Below are 26,019 nucleotides of genomic sequence, written 5' to 3'. Positions count from 1 at the left end.
CTTTTAGTGTACATGTTGGCTATTTTTATGTCTTCTTTGGAGAAATGGCTGTTCAAGTCTTTTGCCTTTTAAAAATCAGATGGTTTTCCATTATTGAGTTGTATGAGTTCCTTATAAACTTTGATCTTAACCCTTGATCAGATATATCGTTTGCATAGATTTTTTTTTCCCAGTCTGTAAGTTGCTGGTCTGTTTTGTTTATTGCTTTCTTTGCTATACAGAATCTTTTAAGTTTGATGTAGTCTAATTTATCTATTTTTGCTTTTGTGGCCTCAGCTTTTGGTATGGTATCAGATTACTGCCTATGTTCTCTTCTAGGAGTTTTAGAATTTCTGATCCTATATTTAGGTCTTATACTCATTTTAATTTACTTTTTAAGGGATAGGATAATGGCCTGTGGGCCAGGCATGGTGGCTCACACCTGTAATCCCAACACTTTGGGAGGCTGAGATGGGCAGATCACTGGAGGCCAGAAGTTCGAGACAAACCTGACTAACATGGTGAAACTCTTGTCTCTACTAAAATAAATATAAAAATTAGCCAGGCATGGTGGCACATGCCCATAATCCCAGCTACTCAGGAACTCAGGAGCCTGAGGCAGGCAGGAGGATCTCTTGAATCCAGGAGACAGAGGTCACAGTGAACCAAGATCACAGCACTGCACTCCAGTCTGGGCAACAGAGTGAGACTTTGTCTCAAAAAAAAAAAAAAAAGATAATGGCCTGTAGATATTGAATTTCCTGGCACCATTTATTGAAGAGACTATTCTTTGCCTATTTTGTCTTCTCTGTGAGCTTGTGAAAAATTAGTTGGCAACATACGTTTGGTATTATTTAGTATATCTAGACTGTGTATGTTTTTCACTGGTCTATGTGTCTGTTTTTATGCCAGTATCATAGTGTTTTGATTAGTGTAGATTAGTAATATAATTTTAAATCAGGAAGTACGATGCTTCCAACTTTGTTTTCCTTCTCAGAATTGTTTTGACTATTTGGGATCTTTTATAATTTTAGTATTGTTTTTTCTATTTCTGTGAAGAATGCCATTGGGATTTTGATAGGAATTGTATTGAATCTGTATACTGCTTTGGGCAATGTACCTTTTAACAATATTAATTCTTCTGATCCATGAGCATAGGATATATCTTCTTTTATTTTGTCTTCAATTTCTTTAAGCAATGTTTTATAATTTTCAGTGTAGAGTTCTTTCACTTCCTTGGTTAAATTTATTCCTAAGTATTTTGTTGTTTTTCCTGCTATTGTAAATGGTGTAAACTCTTTACAGGTCAGTTAGTATTTTATTGGCATTCTCAGCATCGATTCTATTTAGATATTTTATTTTTATGCTGTCATAAATGGGATTTTTAAAATTTTCTTTAAAATTTGTTATTTGTGTATAAAATGCTTATAGTTTTTGTTTTTCAATTTTATATCCTGCAACTTTGCTGAATTTGTGTGTTAGTTGTAATAGTATCTTTTAGCTGGAATCACTGTTGTTCTCCCTCCCCCCCCCATATAGGATTATGTTATCTGCAGATAGAGATATTTTTACTTTCTCCATTCTGATGTGGATATCTTTTACTTATTTTTCTTGTCTGACTGTTTTTTTTAATACTGTCAGTACTATGTTGAATAGAAGTGATGAGATTGGGCATCCATGCCTTGTTTTTGATCTTAGTGGAAAACATTCAGTTTTTCCCAATTGATTATAATTTTACCTATGGGTTTTTCATAAGTGAAGTGACTTTTATTATGATGAGGAATTTCTTTTCTATAGATTTTCTCATTTTTGAAGGACATTTTTGCTGACATAGTATTTTTGGTTAGAATTTTTCTTTAATTACTTTCAATACATTATCCTATTCCCTTCTAGTCTGCGAGGTTCCTGCTGAACAAGCCAACTGATAGTTTTATAGAGACTCTCTTGTACATAACAAGTCAATTTTATCTTGCTGCTTTCAAAATTCTCCTTTTGTCTTGGACTTTAGACAATTTGATTTCACTGTAGATTTCTTTTTGTTTATTTTAGTTCTTGTGTTTTGGGCTTATTGAATCTGGGTGTCTATTTCCTTCCCTGAATTTGGGAAGCTTTTAGCCATTATTTCTTTAAATAAGTAGTCTATCCTTTCTCTCTCTCTCCTTCTTTGTGAACATGTATGTTGTGCATATGTGTTCACTTGATGGTATTCTGTAAGTCCCTAGTCTTTGTTCCTTTTTTTCATTATTTTTTCTTTTTACTCCCTTGATGGAATCATTTCCAATGACCTATCTTTGAGTTTGCCGAATCTGTGTTATGCTTGATCAAATCTGCTATTGAATGTCTGTATTCAATTTTCCATTTCAGGGATTGTTTTCTTCAGGTCCAAAATGTCTGGTTCTTCATTACGTGTTCTGTCTTCTTGTGGAACTTCTTACTTTGTTTATGTATCATTTTCTTGAGGCTATTGAGTATCCTTATGATGATTATTTTGAATTATTTGGCAGGTAATTTGATATGCCTCTGCTTCTTTAGGTTGGTTTGCTAAAATTTATTCTGCTCCTTTGACTGGATCATGCTTTCCTACTGTTTTGTGTGTCATATAACATCTTGTTGATATCCACATGTTTCAAAAAGTATGCAACATATAATTGATATTCACAAGAAGATGCCATTAGGAATGAGGCAGTTGCTTTGTCCATATCTCTATTTCTATTTTGTAATCTGGTCTCAGTTGTAGTCTTTATTAGACTCTCTGCCTTACTTAGTTAAGCCTAATATGGCCATCTCATCTCCACCTTCATGTTTCCTTTAGAATTTTCAAGCTAATACAGTTGGTTTGTGCCAAGTAAACCTACTGGCCAGCATGGGAATGGTGCTTTCACTATTGCATTCAAGCAGCAAAGAGGTTGCATGATGTATAGACCTGCTTTTCAAGGTGTTTTGGGTGGAATAGAAATTAAACATATCTAATGTAATTGGGATGAAGAATTATAATATTTGGGGAGGAATGCAATAATAAATTATTTTTAGCACATTCTGCTATTGTGCTTAAAAATGTTTACATACTTTCCACCTTTATTTATAGAACAGGAATCCCAGAGAAATTGAAATATAATAATTACTCACACAGATAAATTAACTCTAAAATAAAATAGAATTCCTTGGCTACACTTGACCATTTAGCTAATATAATGTGTTACAATAGGCTTGGGGTGGGCATATACATACCACATAGGTTATTATAAGTGGTTTTAGAGATCTGGAAAGAATTATTGCTTTCTTCACCTTGTGACCTACTAGGAGGACTTACTAAATTTTTTTTTTTTCGTGTTGCTCTAGAGGAATGTTTCTATTTGCTCTGCTGCTAACTTACTTTGGAAAAGATAGCTTCCTAGTTGGTCTAAATTTTGTTGCAAACCTTACATAACACTCTCATGACCTTAATCATGGTAGATGTGCCCATGTGAGTCCAATTCTTTTGAATAACTTATGATTGAAAGATATGTACAGAATACTATTCAGATTGTCTCTTGTTTTTCTTTTTTGTATTTCATAGACTTTAATGGTTGAGGTAAATTGTGAGACCTTAATCTTCTAGCAGTTTATCATGGTTCCCTCTGTTGAACAAGCCTGGTCCTATTTTTTTCTCTTCTTATTATCAGAGAGAATGGTCTAATGATTTTTTTATTGGAAGATTCAGGCTGAAATTTATATCCAGATTCATGGAGACTTGAGAAGGAAGTACTTAAACCATGGTCACATCTGTGATCATTTTACCTTCTAATTATTAGTTTCCCAAGGAGAGAATGTCATAAGTCTTTAAGTATTGTAGCTTATAATGTAGTTTTTTCTAACCATATAGTAGTAATATATCCTTCTGATATCTATCTTAATATCACATACATGTTAGATGTCTTGAGTTAGGCTTCAAGGTCTGATTACCCAGTATAAGAAATGAGTCCTATAAAAAACAAGTCCGGACCCTGAAATATGGCAATCTCATCAAGGCCCTGCCAAGTCTTGTTGCCTGCTACCTTTTCCATCACTTTTTTTTTTCGGTTATAAATGTCTATACATTTCTCAGATAGGGCCTTCCCTTGTGCTTTTTCTGATCCTGGCGTTGACTTGTTTTAACACTTGGTTACTCCATGAGAATTTCATCTGTTCCTGTGGGTCAGCAGGGCCTCCCATAAGAACTCATTCTCTGCTGAATGAGCCAAGTAGCCATTCACACTTCCCATGGTTTGCCAAGCCCAAAGATATTTTGAGACTCTGTATATTTTAGATTCCAACCCTCTGTACAGGAATCAAAATTTAGATGGCAAATATATTTTATTTTCAGTGTATATCCCATTACTTGGTAGTAACTATGTGGAAAAGGGACAAAGGCTGACCCTATATGCTTCATGGGCAACTTTTGGCCATGGTAAGAAGAATAAGAAGTACCTAATAAGAGGGACTGAAGTCTTTATTGTTCCAACTATAGGATATACCTGTAAATCCTAGCGGGAGTATATTCAGCATCCTACTTTAACTAATCTTCACCCTTAAACTTGGGTGATCATCTGTGAGGAAGGAAGTTTGTTTGGGGAATCTATTCTTAATATGCTTGCCTTTTTTAGTTGGTCCTTGTCTTTGATTCCCTGAAACTCTCCTCTAGCATAAGCTTCCAGTTTTCCCATCAAACTTTTGTATAATGTCTTAGATTCCCTGAATTGCCTAGGTTGCTGTGACACATTGACATTGGTTTAAAAAATTTACTGGGTTCTAATTTCCCAGATTCTGTCTGAGACACTAGATGTAACTAGCATCTTGAACTAGAGTTTAAGTTGCTCTTATCTGATATTCAGCCACCTACCCTTCCCAGAGATCACTCTCCATGCTTTGTCTGCCTTTGTTCAATGGGTTGGGATTCTGCTTTTGCCTATATTTTCTGAGATTTTAAATTAACTATCTGATTCCTGTCCCTCCACCCTTTGTTTTGTTATCACAATTCCTTATATGAGAATTTGATGCTAAGTTTCTGAGTCTCATCCTCATAGCTGGGATCCTGCAGCTTGTGACTATACATCTCTTGGGCCATTTACCTACTGTGAGTTTCAAGACTTTTTCTATCAAAATTTTTCACATGCCATACTTTATCTTGCTGACTGCTTTCTTTCTTTCTTTCTTTCTTTCTTTTTTTTTTTTTGAGATGGAGTCTTGCTTTGTTACCCAGGCTGGAGTTCAGTGGCATGATCTGGGCTCACTGCAACATTCGCCTCCTGGGTTCAAGCAATTCTCCTGCCTCAGCCTCCTGAGTAGCTGTACTACAGGTGCACGCCACCATGCCCAGCTAATTTTTATATTCTTAGTAGAGATGGGGTTTCATCATGTTGGCCAGGCTGGTCTCAAACTCCTAACCTTGGGTGATCCTCCCACCTCAGCCTCCCAAAGTGCTAGGATTACAGGTATGAGTCACCATGCCCAGCCATGACTGCTTTCTTAAACCACGCTTGCTCAAATTTTCCATACTCTGTGATGAAACTGCTGTCACGTGGGCCTGTACTCTAATGCCACTTTAGGTTTAGTGGGCAGGCCTAATTTCAGGGCCTCCCCCAATCTCTGTCTCACTATGTATTACCTGTGTTTTGTCATGGATAATCCTGGACATATGATGGTCATATATGCTTGGGAAACATTATTGGCAATACACTATGTGAGCCAATTTAGAATATTTTTATTGTAACTATAGTTACTATTTTTTCTAGCTTGATTCTTTGCTTGTAGGTAGTGAAATATGGTGACAGCTTGACTAAAGCTCTGTTCTATAAATGCCTTTAGTCTGAGGTAAATGTAGGCTTTGTCAGAAATGATATTTTCATAATATGGTACATAGATGATACAGAACTGTGATTGTTGCAGCATGTTTGAGATACAACAAAGAGTACTTAAAAATATTTCATATGCTCAAGGCATTTTTACCTTGGGGTATTCCTGAAAAATCAATATGGCCTCTTGTCTAGCATTTTTTTGCTTAGTTTCTCTGAAGCAGTAGATGCTTTTGGTAGGCTACTCAAAATAATCTGGCTTAGCATTCTTTATAATACAGCTAGTTCAGGTTCCTTAAAACCAGTTTTTGGCCCATATTCCTCAGGAAGAAAAACTCTATATGTCATTTTATATTGTGCTCAAGATACATGATAACTGCCTTCTTGAATAACAGCAGGCTTTCCTCACAAAAAATTTTTTACAAGAAAAATAATATCCATTGACAACATGTAAAGAATAGGAAATATGTGAGGCAGTTGCCCATTTCCCTGTTTGTCCTTACCTCTACACCCAGTATCGCAAATGGAGTAATTTGAAAATCCTAGATAAGTTTGATTGGAAGTAAAATTTAATTTATTTGAGGCACCTCAAGGATATCTGTGAGCATTCCAACTTCTCATCATGGAATTAGCAAATCCTAGCCTGGATCTGGGGTAGGAAATCAGTATATAATGTTGCTTTCAAGGCTACTCTAGATTACCTAATTCAAAGCAAAGGCTTATACTTAGCAATGCCTTCTCAACATGGTTTTTTCCATGTAAAAAATCTCTGGCTAAAGCCAAATTGGTAGGTAAAGTTGGAGACTCCAAGGCTCATCTACCATTTGTGGCATTGTTCCATCAGTAGATGACACTGTTCTTGATTTGTAAGCAGTCCGTGCCTCGTTGCCGTCTGGCTCAGTGCAGTTCCAGTGCCATAAGGTGAACTGAACTGTCAGCAGTAGGAAATAGTGCTCTATGTTTGTCATGATGTACTAGCACAGAACCAGAAGTCAATAACTGCTTGGCATTCCAGAAAACATTCTCATGGCAGTGAGTTAAACTTCATGGAATGTCTTTTTCCAGTGGATGATGAAGTCATTTAGCAATGGTTACCTTTTGTGGAAGAAAATCTTGTTAAAAAGTAAGTAGCCCCAGGAAGGCTTAAGTTTATGCTCTTGTTTTTAAGTAGACATACTACTATTTTTTTTTTTTTACATTTTATTTAGGCCAGGGAAAATACTAGATGCACTGATAAAGTTACTTAAGAAGATAACATGGGAACTTTCAGTTGTACATTTTTTCTTTCACCACTTGATTATATGACATATTGTGTTGACATGGGCTTCTGAAATTCTTGTTTTCATCTTTAGTCGGCTTAATAATTAGGATGTCATCAAATGAGGCTAACATGCCTGGAAACCCAGAAAGTAAAGTGTCTGGGAAGGAGTAGAAACTTCCAGGAGCAACAGAAATTCTCAGTTGACCTTCTCAATTCCCTGCCTTCACATCTGCTCCATAGTCTGCACTTCTGTCTCAGGGGTGATCACATCTTCTGTGTGGAGCTGCTCTAAATAGAGAAACTAAACACGGAACCTTCATGCCCTTCTCCTTTTGTGTCTCCCAGTTTGATCATGAAGTTCTTCAGTTTTGTTGTGTCATCAAATTCCTTGACCAATCATTATTTTCTCAGTCTTCAAAAAGATCTCCCTCTCCAGGAAAGGAAGTTTATTATGATAAGCATATGACGAAAATGTGCATTTCTGTTTGATCTCCCTATCAGTGAATCTTGTTGCCCCTGAATGTGCACAGCCCCTAGTGAGAAGGATGTCTTTCTTCAGGAGTAATACAGTCTGGTCTCCTGTGAGGCAAGGCTTGGTTTTGGCCCTGTTCTTTAAAAATTCTGACACTTGCCCTTGCTGCTGTCTCCTCACATCATTTTATGCAGAAGCAATCGTTTCTTTCCTCCTGAGGCTTGAATTTCTTACAGGAGACACATTCTAGTCCTGACTGTTTACAGCCCAATTCGCTGCTTATGGTTTGAGCTGTCCCTGTGATCAAAACTCTACTAGTGGTGTGTGTGTGTGCACGGCATGTTACCACTTGGCTTGCTTTCTTTTAGAGTGAGGCAACCAACAGAATGAGTATAAGAGAAGGAGGAGTGATTTGCATGTCAGTGAGGGCCTGGGAGTCAAGACCTAAGGGCTTAGAATTTGCTGAGTCAGACCTAAGGGCTTAGAATTCACTGAGGAGTTCCTTTCTTATGGGACCAAGTACAGTAGTAATTATATCATAATTATACTATTGTATATATAAATATAATTGTATACAGGGAGAGTTATAGAGTTCTTTCTCTATATATAGCTGTATATACATATATATATACATAGATAAACATGATCATTCAAGTCATTTCAGTGATTTTCCATTAGTTTTATGATAAATAAAATATTTCATATGGCTTCTGACTTCATCTGGCTCCCTGCCTACCTCCACATCTTCAACCATGTTACTTCTCTCTCTTGAGCTGTTGCTTCTTCCCACCATAGGTCCTTTGTGCAAATAGTTCTCCCTGCTGCCAGCAATGACCTCCTTCTCCTCTAGCTCTTTACCTCATTATTAACTAGGTAAAGTGAAAAGTGATCTCAGAGCTGGGATGTGAGAATTCATAGTTATTAACTGGCTTCATAGCTCCTAACCAAGACAACATTAGGTCCACCTATCCCAAGATCTCATTGTTTGGGGGGCTGAGGTTGGAGGATTGCTGGAAACCAGGATTTTGAGACCAGCCTATGCAACACAATGAGACTCTATCTGAGTAGTCCTAGCTACTCAGGTGGCTATGTGAGGAGGATCTTTTAAGTCTGCAGTTTGAGGCAGCAGTGAGCTATATTATGCCAGTATACTCCAGCCTGGGTGACAGAGAGAGACCCTGTTTCTTTAAAAAAAAAAAAAAAAGTAAGCTCTCATTTGGTTTTGAACTTTTCTTTTCCAGTGCCTGTCACTGTTTGTAATTGTTTATGTGAATGTTTGATTAATGCCTGCTACTTTATTAGAATTATGTCTCATTTGTCTTGTCATTTTCTACCCATTGTACTTAGAGCCTAGCACATAGTAAGTTATGTTAACAAATATTTGCCAAATACATGAATCAGTGTACTTTATGAACTTAGTCAAAATAATTTTAAAGGTAAGTACTGATTATTCTTATTTTAGAGATGTAAAAACTGTGGCTCTTAAATTATGTAAATTATCTGATATCACATAAGTTAATTATTAATAAATGTCTTGGCTGGGATTCATTTTGCTATTTTATCCCCCAGGCCTTATTGGGGCAAGGTTGGTTTTTTAAGGATCTTAGTTGGATCAGACATTTTCTTCAGAGTTTCAGTGTGAAATTTAATAATTTTTTATTTGTGATATTAACATATGAAATAGGGCTTGATTTGAATACAAAACAAACCAAAAAAACTTCTCCAGTTTAAATGAACTTAGAATGTTGAAGCAAATTTTGAAAAAGATATTTTGTGTCATTAAAAATGATGACATTTGAAAATGCTTGTGATATGCTGTTAAATGAAAAAAATGCAGTCTAGAAATTCATGTACAATAAGATATTCATGTAATTGCCTGACTAGTTCTTCTTGCCTGCTGCGGAGATAAAGCCAATTTGCTGAAACATCAGTGTTACAGTAGAGAAACTGTTTAAAAATCACAGGGACAACAAAGTGGAGGTATGGGAGACATTCCTCAAGTCAGCCTCTCAAACAACGTGGAGTCTAGTGATTTAAAGAATAATTTGGCAGGCGGGGGGAGAGGGATTGGGTGCTACTGATTGGTTGAGGATGAAATCTTAGGAGCATCCAAATTATTTGAGTACTCTGAGTGAGTTTCTGGGTGGGGGTCCCAGAACTGGTTGTATCACTTCCTTCCTATGACTCACTGGTCTGGGTAGAGTCAGGTCATTCACCAGAATGCCAAGTTTTGCCAAAGTCTGAAAAATACCTTAAAGCCCAATCTTAGGAGGTTTTGACAACAGTGATGTTATCTGTAGGGGCAATTCGGAAGTTACACATCTTTGACTTCTGAAACAGTAAATCCTAATAGAAAGGTAAGCAAGGGAACAGTGCTGGTTATCATTTAACTATGCCATATCTTAGCAGAATTCAGGTCCCTGTCATATTTCTCTCAAAGGTAGTTTCCTTAATAATGTAAAAGTACATACAAATAAGCTAGAAAGAAGAATGGCTACTTACTATTAGTAGTTGCTTCTTCTGAGTAATGATATCATGCAGTTTTTTTCTTCTTGTACTTCCCCAATTTTCTATAGTGAAAAAGTATTATTTTTTTAAAGTTATTTAAAATATGTTTATTAAATAAATACTGTAGCAGTAACAGGGAACAAATAATTATTTTAAAAAACTCATAATCTTACCTGAATCTTTATAAAATCTATTTGATGATCTTTAGTCCAATTATATTCTGGGGCTCAGCTGCCATGAGTTCTTCACTTTTCAATGATCATACACAGTTATCTTTGCTTAAAACTATTATGTTTTCTGGTTTATCATAAAGGATATTAACAAGGGTACAGATGAAGAGATATGTCAGGCAAGGTATAGGAAGGGGTATGGAACTGCCATTCCCTCCTGGGGCATGTCATCCTTCAGGAACCTTCATGTGTTCAGCTATTTGGAAGCTTCTTAAAAATTTAAACTTTCATATTGATTAAAGATATATTTAAATATGTGTTTGCGTCTGCAGGAAAAAATATGCACTTCTTCACTTACTAAAAGGAAATGAACACCCTATAAAATATAAGCTTATTGGATGTGTCTGATCCAAAATTTGGAAAACTTTTCTTCACATTACACATTCCAACACAGATTGTGACTTCACATTTACTTATTTACTTCCTACCTCACCATTCTCCACAAAAAAGCAAGCAGACAACCTGTGTAGCTTCACAGTTGTCAATGGTTCCTTGCAATACCTTGGCTCAAAATCCTTGTACCTCACTCACAGCTTCGTTGCAGATTTTCTTTGTAGTTTGAGGAACACTAATGCATTGTTTTTGACACTAACTTTACTTTTCCCCTCATGGACAAGGGAGAATGTTTAAGGGTTTATATGGTATCTCCTTAATAGCATTCCTTACCAAATCAAGCAACAATATAAATAGAATAAAACCTTGTTATAATGTATTACTTGAGATCTATTTTAGCTTCCATTGTATTACCTGGAAGCAATCCTTTGGTTGATTCATTATCATTTACCAACTAACTGTGTATTAATTGCCTAACATTCTTCAGATATCACTTTAGGTCTGGTAGGATAACAAAGACTAAGATTAAGACATGATGAATACAGTCTCCCAGTTCTGCTCTACCAGCGCTGTATAACAGAACTTTATGTGGTGATGGAAATATTCTGTGTCTCTGCTGGCTAATACAATAGCCACTAGCCACATGTGGCTATTGAATGCTTGACATTTAGCTAGTGTGACTCTGGATCCGAATTGTTAATTTAATTGTTAATTATAGCTTTAATGGAATATAATTCACCCATTTACAGTGTACAATTCAGTGATTTTTGGTGTATTCAGAGTTATACAACCATCAGTCAGTTTTAGAACATTTTCATTATCCTGACAAGAAACCCAGTATTTATTAACAATCACTCCCCATCTTTATGCAGCCACTAGTGTTTTTTCTGTCTTGATGGATTTGCCTATTTTAAACATTTCATATAAATAGAATCACAATATTTGGCCTTTTGTGACTGGCTAATTTAATTTTAGTTTATTTAAATTTAATGATCACATGTGACTAGTGGCTACTGTAAGAAGCAAGCGAAGTGAAAGGCAGGTGCTTAAGGAATGCTGAAGACCCAGGAGAAGAACATTCTGCAGAAAGGGTATGTGTGAAACAGAGAGCTAGGAGATGAACCTGGACAGAGCCTCAAGATAAGACAGGTTCATGAAGGAAGAAACGGTTAACAGTACCAAATAATAGAGGGGTCAAAAAGTATAGTTCAGTGTGATAATAAGCATCCTGATGACAGAGGGCACTAGAATGTGGTCTTGGTGAGGAAGTGAATGCAGGTGGCACTCCTAAGTCATTACAGATGAAGGGGACAACAAATCAATTGATATTGAATTAATAACATCACTTTAGAATAAGCTTTCCATATAGATATTTTAGAAATTAAAGTTGACTTTTGTGGTCTTGTCAACATATAAATAATATCTACCTATGTATTTATTTCTTTTAGGCTTTTAAAACTAAGGATGGCTATCTTGTAGTTGGAGCAGGAAATAACCAGCAGTTTGCCACCGTGTGCAAGGTAATCTGTAATCACTGGGTTTGGTTGATGATCTTGTACAAAGCTAGGGAAATTTCAGTTTTGCCCAGGTCATAACCAACTTACACCCCCTGTGTTGGCACCTGAAAGTATAGGATTTTCATGTTTATAGAAGATAAGGCAGAGTCCAAATTAACATTCAATATGTTTTTTTTTTTTTTTTGTGGTATCTATCTGTATTCTAAGATGAAGAATCATAGTAGCTTAAATTGTCCTAAAATTTGACCTGCCTACCAGTCCAAACAAAATGGAAAAGAAACAAATCATTTTTAAAGGGACTTTTAATACTGGATTTTTTTTCTTTTTTCCCCCTTCCTCCTTCCCTTCCTGTCTTCCTTTCTTCCTTTTGTTCTCTCCCTCCTTCTCTTTCTCTTTTACTGTATCAGGTTAATTGGACCTATATATAGCTAAGTTACTCCCATATTTATTTTATTTACTACTGGAAATTTTAAAACTATTTTTTAATTTAACCTTTATTTAATGAGTACCTTTCTGAAGAATTTATGTTTTAACGTTTTAGGAATTAAGATTATATTAAAATTGTTCCTTCTCAACAAGGCCTTCAAATAAAGGCCTTGGAATCATTTAAAATAATTTATTCTTAGGGATATTCTAAACTTGTAGCATTTACTAGACTTCACAATCTCAGATCACTGCAACCTCTGCCTCCTGACTTCAAGTGATTCTCTTGCCTCAGCCTCCTGAATAGTTGGGATTACAGGTGTGTACCACCACACCCTGCTGTTATTGTATTTTTAGTAGAGACAAGGTTTCACCATGTTGGCCAGGCTGGTCTGAACTCTTGACCACAAGTGATCTGCCCATCTCTGCCTCCAAAGTTCTAGAATTACAGATGTGAACCACGGCACCTGGCCTACTAGGCTTTTTCCTTTTTTTAAAAAAAATTTGATGTTTATATTATTTATCAAGACTTTGGTGTTTTGTTTAGGCCTTTGGTATCTGTTCACTTTTTCTAGTTTCTTTTTTTTTTTTTTTTTTTTTTTTTTAGACAGAGTTTCGCTCTTGTTACCCAGGCTGGAGTGCAATGGTGCGATCTCGGCTCACCGCAACCTCCGCCTCCTTGGTTCAGGCAATTCTCCTGCCTCAGCCTCCTGAGTAGCTGGGATTACAGGCACGCACCACCATGCCTAGCTAATCTAGTTTCAATCCAAGGAATAGAATCTCATTTTTATTTTTCTTAAATATATCCAAAGGCCTTACCTGATAATAATTTTTTTTTGAGGGACAATCAGTTTTTGTACTAAATTTTACCATGAGCTTTCTGTGTAATCAAAGATGCCTATAAAATTCTGAATCTCATTTGTTGTAGTTAACTTATTATATACAAAAATTATTTATTACTGTGCCTCTTATGAGAAGTTAGGGAGCAGAGCTAAAAACCACAGCATAGGAGTGGGAAGTACTATGGAGAAGGTGACAAGTGGAGATAGTTCTGATTGCAGGAAGGGCTGAAACATCTGAGTTGGGAAAGAGGGGAGCCTTTTAAATGGTGACTCTGAGTAAGTGTAGGAAAAATCAATTCAAACATTTGATCTGGGATCAAAGAATCTTTATTATGAACGGTCAATGTTAAAAATATGAAACATACGGAAGCTGTTGCCTGTGAAGTCATTTGCGTACTCTAACTGCAGAGATGTAAAAGCCAGTTCATTGCTATAAACGAGTACAGATTTTCTTCCTGGGCCATATGTTTTGGAGTTTTCTTTCTCCAGAAAGTGGTCGGGTTGGGGGTGGGAGGGCCAGGCAGCGAAAATTACTGGTTGACATACTCTTTACTTTTGAAAATAACTGTACTGAGTTCTTTTTAGTTTTGATTCATTACTGAGGATCAAGTTAGCACTTTTGAATTTCCTCATAAATATCCATAAGAACAGTTTTCGACAAAGGTTCTTATTTCAAAGCAGAATATTTGCCAGAAGTTTTAGTGCTGAAATATGACTTATTGTTTTGGTGTGTTATAATACATTTTTTATAAAGGAGACTATCAGAGGGCCTTAAGAATGGCACACTTGACCTTGCTTTTCCCATATGTGAGTTAGGAATGATAATCCCTGTTATGAGCCATTAAACCAATGTCTATAAACCTCTTTGAGATTCTCAGAAGATTTATGTGTACAGAATTCTTGAGTTATTTACATTATTAACTAGGCATCCTGTGTGAATGTTGCAATCTGATTGACTTTTTCAAATCTTTATAATTATGTCCTTATATGTAAACTTATCCTAAAAACCTTCTTACCTAAGAAAAATCTTCTATTCTTCCACTCTGAAGCAAGGTTTTCCTCCCTTCCCAGTCATGTGTAGTGTGTGGATTTCTTCTAAGTGTTTTTTTGGTGGTTTTTTTTTTGTTGTTGTTGTTGTTGTTTTTTTTTTTTACTCAGATTTATTTATTACCTAGAGCCTTGTTATTCAGACTGGGCTTATAGGGGATGAGGCTCCCAGTTCTTCACAGTGAGTCCCTCAAAACCATTATTTTGTCAAGAATGCTGCATCCAAAAAGATGGGACAGCTTTACTTCCTGGGGAGAAATGTGGCAGCACTGCCTGTGACGAATGAGTGGAATTGACCTATGCCTAGTCTCTTTCTAAAATAGAATTGATACAGTGATTGACTGATACTTTTTGGGGAGGACATGTATTAGTGAGCTTTCATTGTAAAAGGTTGGAGTGGGAGCAAGAATGTTGGGTTCAAGTCTGAGGGTCCAGATAATCTTCTTGTGTATAAAATGAACTTTGTTCATGACAAGTCCTACTTAATGTTCCTTACTAAGATACAGCAAAGTAGGAAAGCGAACATATGTAAGCTATTTTAAGCTAATGGATGCCACTCCTAATGGTTATTCCTATATGAAGTATTGAATATTGACATCCTTTCAAAAGTAATATAGATTGAAGACTTCTTTTATTGGAGAGAATATACATTAGTTCTCAATGTAGTATGCATAGGAATGTCCTTTAGCCCAATTCCCAAAGATTTTACTTTAGTATGTCTGGGGTGAGGTAGAGGAAACTTCAATTTTAAGAAGCATTGTAGGTAATTTTAGGGCAGATTTTTAGACTACCTGCTCCAAAATATAATATATCCAAGGTATAATGTTTAAAGCCTACTATAAGTCCTGTCATTGGGCAAGTGAACTCTGTCAAAGTCCTCAGTCTTTTCTAAGCATGTGTTTTCCCATGTATAAAATGAAGATTATAATACATAGTTATACCTATATACAACTTGGGGGTTTGGTAAGTGTTAGAGAAGTAAAGCACTTAGAATAGGCCTTGCTCATATGCACTTAATAAATGGCATCTATGAAAATTAGATGTGATGATTCTGGTTCTGGGGAGGATAGAGTAAACATACCTTTCCCTATCTCTTACTCCAAGCATGGTGATCATACCTGGATAGAATTCAAGACTTTGAAAAGTAAATAGTAAGAGATTTGGGAGAGAACACCCGAATTTGAAGTACCTCTAACTGGCAGTCAACTTACCAGCATTTTCCTCCAGTTATTCCTTCACTTGTGTGTAGTTGAACCTGAAACCTGGAAATGAGCACTAGGCAATGTAGCAGATATCCAGGAAATGGTCTTTATTCCTGGTGCAAAGAACATGAAAAAGTAAGCTATAATGTTAGAGGGAGTGTGGAAATAGTTTATTTCCCCATTCTTTCCATTTTCTTATGACCCAGACCCCAAGTAATCCTGTATTGGAAACAGCAGATGAGCAGGAGCCAACTCTGAGAAACAGGAACTTTCTTCATTGCTGAGCTGTGATCCCAAAGAAAGGATTGAATCCCTGTTGCTTTTTTCCCCTCCGTCCTTTTATTGCATGGCCTGTGCCCTGAAACTACGCTGGGGAGTGGCATAACTAAAGCAGGAGCCCCAGGGAACTGGAAAATGCTATAGAGATTGCAGAGAGAAAATCTTGACAAAGCAATCCTTGACGTTGTTTATGAACTCCTGGGATCATCCCTTACTTGCACATGCACTAATTTGGTCCTATTCAGCATACAAAAGATGATAGGAACTGAATTAATAAGTGAACAACTTCCCAGGTTGTCACATGACCATTAGGTTGGGCACATACTAGTCAGACTTAAATAACACTGCAAAGCCTTTGAAAGCTTAGTCAACATGAGAATCAAAGCACATTGAAGGTGGGTTAGAACTTGCAGCCTGGATGTAACTAGGTCTGTTGTCTGCTAAAACAGCAAGAGTAACAATTCTCCTTAGAATTTAAATGAGACCCAGTGGTTCATAATAGAGTTATGTTATAGTTCAAAATGTTCAGGATACAGTCCAAAATTACTCAGCATATGAAGAACCAGAATTTGTGTGAGAAAAGGCAATCAATAAATGCCAATATGAAGATGACGCAGATGTTGGAATTAACTCACAAAGATGTTTATATAGCTATTGTAACAATGCTCTAACAAGAATCACAAACACTGTTTAAATAAATGGGATATAGAAATATTCAGCAAAGAAATACAAGGTATGAAGAAGAACCAAAGGGAAAATTTAAAATTTAAAATTATAATAACCAATAAAAAAGTTTCACCTCACTAGTTGAGCTCAATAGTGCAATGAAGATAACAAGGAACTTGAAGATAGATCAATAGAAATTATTCAATCTGAACAATAGAAAGAACAAAAGATAGCTCCTTCTTACTCAAAATAAGAAAGAACAGATCTTCAGAAACATGTATGACAATAACAGAGTCCAATATTTATGTCATTGGAGTCCCAGAATGAGGGGAGAACATGTACATGCTGAAAAAATATTTGAAGAGGTAACAATTGTATATACCAAATTTGGTAAAAGTTAAATGCCCTTAGATTTAATAATTTTAGTAAATCATAAATGGGATAAACTGAAAAAAATCTATACGTGAATATATAATGTGTCCCTTAACAACAGGTATATGTCCTGAGACATGTGTCAGTTGGTGGTGGTATGTGAATATCATAGAGTGTACTTACACAAACCTAGATGGTATAGCCTGCTACACACCTAGGCTATATGGGATAGCCTATTCCTCCTAGGCTATAAACCTGTACAGCGTGGTACATGTTATTGCACTCAATACTATAGGCAATGGTAACACAATGGTTACACAAAAATCATCCAGAAAGATACCCAGAGAAAAAAACAATGTATTATCTATGGGGGAATAGTGACTCAATTAACTGCATATTTTTTTTTTGGCAGAAATTAATGCTACCAGGTAGAAGTGGCACAACATGTTTAAAAGGCTGAATGGACAGAAATGCCAACCTAAATTTCAATATCCAGTAGCAATATCCTTAAGAAATGAAGGTTAAATAAAGTCATTCTGCATAAAGGAAAACTAAGGGAATTTGTAGCCAGTTGACTTACTCTAAAATAATTTTTCAAGGAAGTTTTTCAATTACAGAAGGTAAATCTTTTCAGGAGGAATCTGGAAACATCAGACATGAAGGAAAAGCAACATAAATAGTAAATATCTGGGTAAATATAATGGTCTATTTTCCTAGTGAATTCTTTGAAATATTTAATGGATGAAAGCAAACATTAAGATATTATCTGATGGGATTTTCAGTGCACATAGATTCAACATACAGATATATGCAATATAAAATGGGGAGAGTACAAACTTATTGTAGTAAGTTTGCTATATTCTACTTGAAGTGGTAAAATTTTGATTATAACTACAATGTGAAAAGTATATGCATTATGATCCCTTAAACGGTCATTAAACATCTATGCAAAAATGTAGCCAAAATCAAAATAGGTAAATGTAATAGTAACAACTCTAAAGAAGACCAGAAAAGAAAACAGGAATAAACAGAAAAAAAAGAATATACTGATGGATCTAAGTCATTAAAAATATCAATAACATTAAATGTGAATAGTCTAAACACATGAATTAAAATACAGAAGTTGTCAGAAAAAAAAATGACCCAACTCTTTGCTGGTCAATTCATATTTGAAATTCACTTCAAATATGATACTGTTAAACTAAGATGATGGAAAAATATACAAACACAAACAAAAGAGGAAAACACTAATGAAAAGAAAGCTAGAGTGGGACAATATTAACTATGGACCAGTTTTTGTCATCTCAGAAAACTTGTTTGCAACAAATTATTGTGCAAGTACTTATTTAACATTTGTACTGGCAGAGGGAATATCAGATGATCTGAATTGGTAGAGAAATTGTGAAACCTCACATTTCACAAGAGATGTTGCCTTTTCCTTTATTTAAAAACTAGATTCCAGTAGTTCTTATAATACAAGTGATTCTGTTTCTACATCTTCCCGCATATGCAAAGACCTTTTATTTCAGTACTGAGTTACCAAATTTTCTGTTATACTGGCTGCCATTTTAAATTGCAATTGAACTTAACATGTGTTGTATCAATAATGCACATAAAGCAATGGCAGTGTATATGAACATTATGACTTACAGGCAATGACAACTTTTCCTAATTTCCTCCTGACAAACAGCTCTTTCAAAAGGCCATATCACTTTTAAGAAGCAACTACATTTATTTTTATTTTTATTTATTTATTTTTGAGAGGGAGTCTCACTCTGTTGCCCAGGTGGGAGTGCAGTGGCATGATTTCGGCTTGCTGCAACCTCTGACTCCTGCATTCTAGTGATTCTTGTGTCTCAGCCTCCTTTGTATCTGGGATTACAGGTGCCCAACATCATGCTGGCTAATTTTTGTATTTTTAGCACAGATGGGTTTTACCATGTTGGCCACGTTGATCTCGAACTCTTGACCTGAGATGATCCACCTGCCTTGGCCTCCCAAAGTGCTGGGATTATAGGTGTGAGCCACCATGCCTGGCTGCAACTAAAAAGTGATTTTAGACATAATGGAATAAGGCATAGGCATAGAATAATGTCTGAAATATCGTATACCTGAAAGTTTTCACATTGTTTATCTATGACCTTGTCAGTTGAAGAATATGTTATCAGCATTTGGGCTATACCAGTGAACAAAACATTCAAAATACTTTGACTTTGTGAAGATTACATTCTAGCAGGGCAGGCAGATAAGAATCAATAAACATAATAATTTATGTTAGGTGATAAATATTATGGGAAAAATGAGCAAGGGAAGAGGGAATCATGGGAGTCAGTGTTGTGTGGGGTGGGGTGGCTTGTGGTGGGGATAAGGTAATCAGGGTAGTTGTATTAAGAAGTTCAATTTTACATCTTTCCTTGCTTCTCCTGTGGGCATTTATTACTCTATATTTTCCTCTAGACACTGCTTTAAATGTGTCCCAGAGACTCTGGTATGTTGTGTCTCTGTTCTCATTGGTTTCAAAGAACATCTTTATTTCTGCCTTCATTTCATTGTTATTCCAGTCAATCTCTTCAAGGAGAACTACAAACCACTGTTCAACAAAATAAGAGAGGACACAAACAGTTGGACAAACATTCCATGCTCATGGTTAGGAAGAATCAATATCATGAAAATGGCCATATTGCCCATAGTAATTTACAGATTCAATGCTATCCCTATCAAGCTACCAATGACTTCTTCACAGAACTGGAAAAAACCATCTTAAACTTCATATGGAACCAAAAGAGAGCCCGAGAGCCATGTAAATTCAAAGCAAAAAGAACAAAGCTGGAGGCATCACACTACCTGACTTCAAACTATACTACAAGGCTACAGTAATCAAAACAACATGATACTGGTACCAAAACAGAGATATAGACCAATGGAACAGAACAGAGGCCTTGGAGGCACCGCCACACATCTGCAACCATCTGATCTTTGACAAATCTGACAAAAACAAGCAATGGGGAAAGGATTCCCTGTTTAATAAATGGTGTTGGGAAAATTGGCTAGCCATGTGCAGAAAGCAGAAACTGGACCCCTTCCAACACCTTACACTAAAATTAACTCCAGATGGATTAAAGACTTAAACAAAAGACTGAACACCATAAAAACCCTAGAAGAAAACCTAGGCAAAACCATTCAGGACATAGGCATAGGCAAGGACTTCATGACTAAAATACCAAAAGCATTGGCAACAAAAGCCCAGATAGACGAGTGGGACCTAATTAAACTCCAGAGCTTCTGCACAGCAAAAGAAACTATCATTAGAGTGAATCAGCAACAAACAGAATGGGAAAAAAATTTTGCAATCTACCCATCTGACAAAGGGCTAATATCCAGAATCTCCAAAGAGCTAAAACAGATTTACAAGAAAAAAGCCCATTCAAAAGTGGGCAAAGGATATGAACAGACACTTTACGAAAAAAAGACATATATGAGGCCACCAAACATATGAAAAAATGCTCATCATCACTGGTCATTAGAGAAATGCAAATCAAAACCACAATGTGATACCATCTCACGCCGGTTAAAATGGCAATCATTAAAAAATCTGGAGACGACAGATGCTGGAGAGGATGTGGAGAAATAGGAACACTTTTATACTGTTGGTGGGAGTGTAAATTAGTTCAACCATTGTGGAAGACAGTGTGGCAATTCCTCAAGGACCTAGAAATAGAAATTCCATTTGACCCAGCAATCCCATTACTGGGTATATATCCAAAGGATTATAAATCATTCTATTATAAAGACACATGCACACAAATGTTTATTGCAGAACTATTTACAATAGCAAAGACTTGGAACCAACCAAATGCCCATCGATGATAGACTGCACAGGGAAAATGTGGCACATATACACCACAGAATACTATGCAGCCATAAAAAAGCGATGAATTCATGTCCTTTGTAGGGACATGGATGAACCTGGAAATCATCATTCTCAGCTAACTGACACAAGAACAGAAAATCAAACACCACATGTTCTCACTCATAGGCAAGTATTGAGCAATGAGAACACATGGACACAGGGAGGGGAGCATCACACACTGAGGTCTGTTGGGGGGAACTAGGGGAGGGACACTGTGGGGCGGGGAGTTGGGGAGGGATAACATGGGGAGAAATGTCAGATATAAGTGATGGGGAGAAAGGCAGGAAACTACATTGCCATGTATGTACCTATGAGACAATCTTGCATGTTCTTCACATCTTCCCCAAAACCTAAAACGCAATTTTATATATATATATATATACACACACACACACATATATATATATGTATATACACACATACATATATATATACACACACACACACACACATATATATATATATATATATATATATATATATATATATAAAAGAAGTTGAATTTGAGCAGACTCAATGAAGGAAGGGAGAAGCTAGCCAACTAGATGTCTGGTCAAAGGTGTTCCAAGCAAAAGAATAGCTCTTTTAAAACTCCTGATGCTGAAGTGAAATAGACATGTTCCTGGTCCAGCAAGAAGATGAAATGGCTGCAGCAAAGAGCAAGGGAGGAGAGCATGGTAAGAGGTTATGTTAGAGACGTAATAGTGCCATATCATGAAGAACCTTTCAGGCTATCTTAAGGATTTTGATTTTTACTGTAAGGGGAGGATTAGATGATAGGCATGTTAAAACACTGACAGTTTTTATTATCATGGATCTTCATTTTTTTTTTTTCTCTTTTCCTCTTTTTGGAAAATGTGTGCCGCTCCGTTTAATGACATTTTAAAAATTTTCTCTTTTTCATTTTTGCCAACGTCTCTTTATTTTTTTTTGTAGAGCCCTCCTTCCTTTCTTTTTTGAACAAATATATGCTTTTAAAAACTTTCTGGCCAGGCTCATGCCTGTAATCCCAGCACTTTAGAAGACTGAGGTGGGTGGATCATTTGAGGTCAGGAGTTCTAGACTAGCCTGACCAACATGATGAAACACCGCCTCTGCTAAGAATACCAAAAAAAAAAAAAAAAAAAAAAAAAAAAAAGCCAGGTGTGGTGGTGCACGCATGCCTGTAGTCCCAGCTACTCAGGAGGTTGAAGCAGGAGATATTCCATTGAACCCGGGAGGCAGAAGTTGCAATCAGCCGAGATCGTGCCACTGCATTCCAGCCTGGGCAACAGAGAAAGACTCCTTCTCAAAAACCAAACCAAACCAAACCAAAACATTTCTTTTGCGGGTAACAGTACCTAGTTGGAATACTTCACAATTATTTTGTGCTTAATATGTCAAGCACTCTTGACATATTCCAGGCAGCACTCTTTTTTAGGCTCCAAAGTAATAGTTATGATCACAGTTCTTGAAGCTGTCTCTCTAGAAACATTTTGAATGTTAGCTGCCATAGCTGAAGATGGAAGGATAATTACTTTGGCCAACAATTTCACACCATCTTTGAAACAGAAAAGAGGTCCAGTAAGTCAAATACAGAGGACACATGAGCATTTCAGTCACCCTTGAGTGTGGTCACTGTAATTTTTTATTGCTGATGGTGCTTTTTAGGTGAGGCCAAGTTTATAAATTTAACCTGTGACTTATTGATGACATTTTTTTTTCTTGAAATGACTTATACACTCCTAGGGAGAGAGGGTGTCTAAATGCTGGACAAGGCATGAGGCCAATTCTTGGATCAGGTGTCATGAGAGGGAGGTTTCTAGAAAGGGTGCTGTAAGTGGTGTTGCTTTTTAAAATCTGGGAGAATAATGCTGTCTTTATTATTCTTAAAGGAAGTGAATAAGTGGAACATGTGAAAGAGAAATTACACCACTGAGATGGTCTTCTTAGTCTGGGGAATCTTCTTTACTTCTCTCTCCTTTGTAAGATGATTAATAGATTGATTTTGTTTAAACTGCGAGAATAAATGAAACTGTTAGATATTTATATTGAAAGCAAATACATTAATAAAGGCAATGAAGCTTTCTGTAGGCTGCATGGCCTGCCCCCAGGCTGTAAATGCTCCTTCTGACTTTCCAACGCAACTGCCAAGCACTGCCTCTACACAGTCTTTTAAAACTTTTCCATTCCAAATCCACTTGGTACTTTCATTATGGTCTTGTTAATGTTGAACGTTGTCCAAAGGGACTTGCAAGATAGATTTTCCCTTTTATTGAGGAGGAGCAAAAGAGGAAGGCTATAAAAGCATTTCTAGTTGGTATTACCTCAGGTAGATACATTAATAAAAAATAGTCATGCTTCTATAGGAAGAAAATCTTTTAATTTGCTATTGTTTAAATGATGAGAATTTGGGAAAATGTATTTGCTTTTACTTTATTTTAGCACCTTTTAGAACATTCTGCATAGGACAACCTGGAAGATCATTGTATTTTATTTATATGTGGATTAAGTGAATATATCTACAAGGTACACGTTGACTGTGTATAAGATGCATGCAGACATGCACTTATGATATTGGTTTTTAGAATTTGGTCCATTTTACCCAAGTTAGCATCTCTCTCCCTATTTCCTCCAAACAAGACTTTTTCTATGGGGATCAGAAAACATGTTTCCTGTGTTCTCGTATTTAGCATAAGACTTATGGGGGTCTTTTGCTGCTCTCCTGTGTTTAAGAATATTTGTTTAAATGTAGTAAGAGCCTCTTAGGATGACAAACCCTTTCACCAGCATGATCTATCCTAATTGTGTGTTTGTTTTCTCGACATGTCCTTGTTGAGAAGCAGAAAGACCAGCAAGGAATGTTCTTGAGAAGGGAGAAATAGGACCTGAAAATTAGCACCTACAGGCAGGTACAAGAACAACTTATGTCTTATACTTGAAAATTGTGTTTCCCTTTTAGATCTTGGATTTGCCTGAGCTGATTGATGACTCCAAGTATAAAACTAACCACCTTCGGGTACAGAATAGAAAAGAGCTTATTAAAATATTATCTGAAAGGTAAGTTTGAATCTTATATTCATCCATTTAAGAATTAGTATGTGGTAAGCATTTATCTGGTGTTTTGTTAGTTTTATTATTGGCTTATTTGAGATCGATTTGTAATTCTCTTCCATTTTACAAAACTGGCTAGTGGAGAGATTTCAAAGCTGTGGGTATTTTGTTTGTTTGTTTAGAAGCACTTGAACACATTTCATATGACTTGTTACATACTGAGTCATAAAAATGATAAAATTAAGAGAGTAACCATGATTTGAATGAGGTTGTTTCTCTGTGTCCTGTAGCTGTTTGGGTTTAGTATATCATAAATACAACACCACCACCAATAACAGTAATAATTTAACATTATTTCATACTTTCACTGTGTTAAATGCTTTAGATACATTATCTAATTTAATCCTCATACTCATTCTGTGAAGTAAGTTCTGTTATTTCCATTTTACATGTAAGGAAAGCAAGGCAAAGAGAGGTGAAATCAAGAGTTGGTTTGCATTTCTGAGCCATTCCTGTGAATCATGATGTTATTTCTGGATCATTGCAAATGCCACATTGAGTTATGGGTCATAAAAGATTAATGTTAATTAAGTAGATTATTTGATTTCCAAATTTTTCCATTAATGTCAGGTTATTCTTTTGTAATATCTGTGCCATTTTTTCACATTTGTCTGAAAAAAAGTAATTATTCTTACTGTTTCATATCACTTTCACTGTTTGTTTGCCTTTACATGTCTTCTCAATATGTACAAATAGACTTTGTGGATTTTGTGGATCTAAATGCCCATATTAACTTTTCTTTTATATTGAAAATTTGCTCTCATCATGCCAATAAATTAGATAATTTTGTTCAAATACCATATCTAGTCTTTTGAAAAGGCACATGTGTTTCTATGTAGTACACATCACAAAATTCTGCTATTGTTTTTATTTCTGTGTGTTTGTATTTGGGGATGTCTTCAGGAATATCTGAGTCAGCATTTATCTGTTTTCTCTGTCCTGGATTTTAAATGCTTTTGTAACTTTAAACACTTTTGTAATTTAAAATATTGTCTGTATCTTGTCCATGTGCCAAATGTTCTTCACATCAATAGGGGCTGTGTGTGTTGGACTGATAGACACAGAATTGGGGAAGGAGAACTGGGTGCCCTTTCCTGGTCTAGTTAAATATAACTCTGATTCTACTGCAAAGCCTCAGAGCCCTTCATGATTAACCTTTCTCCACATGAGAATTGCCCAGTTATTTCTACTTTTTGCCTCTTTGCCTCTCAAGCATTTGAAATTCATTTAATTAATTGATAAAACTTTTCCTTTCACACCATGTTTACCAAATTTCAATAATAGACACTTGTGAGAACCTTATCCGAAGCTCTTTGATAATCTGAATAAATCATGTCCATGCTGTGAGAAGAGATCCCAAGAAAAATACGATACCTAGGTAGGGTAGCTTTCCTGTGTGTCAAAACTTTTATTCCTTACTAAATTCTGTTATAGAATTCAACTGTGGAACGACTTTTAGTAGAATCTGTAACATATTCATTTCCATTTTCCCCCTTTGAGGTGAATGAAATAATCTGGAACCTTCTTCTTTCTATTCTTCTATACACAGAAGTTTCAGCATTTTGGTATCCATAAGATTGTTATATATTTATTCAAACTGAACAATAAGGAATCAACATGTAAAGGAGAGATGGGGTATAGTCCTAAGAGAGGAAATTTTATAAGGGGGTCACATAATCATTGGTACTGCTCTTAAAACACAAACCACACATAGGTCCCTTGGCTGCTTGGAGACTACGTTTGTGCTGTCTTCTGCTACTGCGCTGACATTTTTTGATACTTTCTTATAGGTTGCAGTTCTCCAAGTCTCTTCTAGCACATGTCTCTTCTCCTCCACGGTGGTTCAAATAGTGATGACCTGGGAAAATTAGAATTAGAATATTGATTCATTTCAGTTTATAAGCTTATCATTTATTTTTCTAAATAAATAGCTCTGGAATCATTAATACTGCTTAGTGCTTAGCTTTGAGGAGAGTCTGTGGGTTCTTTAAAATTTGTCATTTTCATTATATGATTCTATGTTTTTCCAGTATTCAAAAATGTTAGTGGTGCTCCATAAATTACAGGATTAGAGC

The 26,019-nt window shown here is 36.0% G+C and overlaps 1 protein-coding gene across 11 annotated transcripts in view; it reads left to right on the top strand.

The window, feature by feature from the left end:
* The window catches only part of SUGCT (succinyl-CoA:glutarate-CoA transferase), an 858,466-nt gene that overhangs the window by 251,431 nt on the left and 581,016 nt on the right, over nucleotides 1-26,019 (top strand). For 10 of the 11 annotated variants that reach the window (XR_012512230.1, XR_012512232.1, XR_012512231.1 and 7 more), the window contains 2 exons: nucleotides 12,042-12,113; nucleotides 23,793-23,890. Coding sequence is in view for 5 of the 11 variants with exons in the window: in XM_074379788.1 (XP_074235889.1) it covers nucleotides 12,042-12,113; nucleotides 23,793-23,890 (170 nt within the window). In the remaining 6 variants the exon portion in view is untranslated. The remainder of the gene's footprint in view (nucleotides 1-12,041; nucleotides 12,114-23,792; nucleotides 23,891-26,019) is intronic. The other variant, XM_074379789.1, reaches the window with a different exon arrangement.

The sequence above is a fragment of the Saimiri boliviensis genome, chromosome 10 (assembly GCF_048565385.1).
Source record: "Saimiri boliviensis isolate mSaiBol1 chromosome 10, mSaiBol1.pri, whole genome shotgun sequence".
Classification (NCBI taxonomy): domain Eukaryota; kingdom Metazoa; phylum Chordata; class Mammalia; order Primates; family Cebidae; genus Saimiri; species Saimiri boliviensis.
Note: the sequence above shows the minus strand (reverse complement) of the source record. Positions and strands in the feature narration are given on the sequence as shown.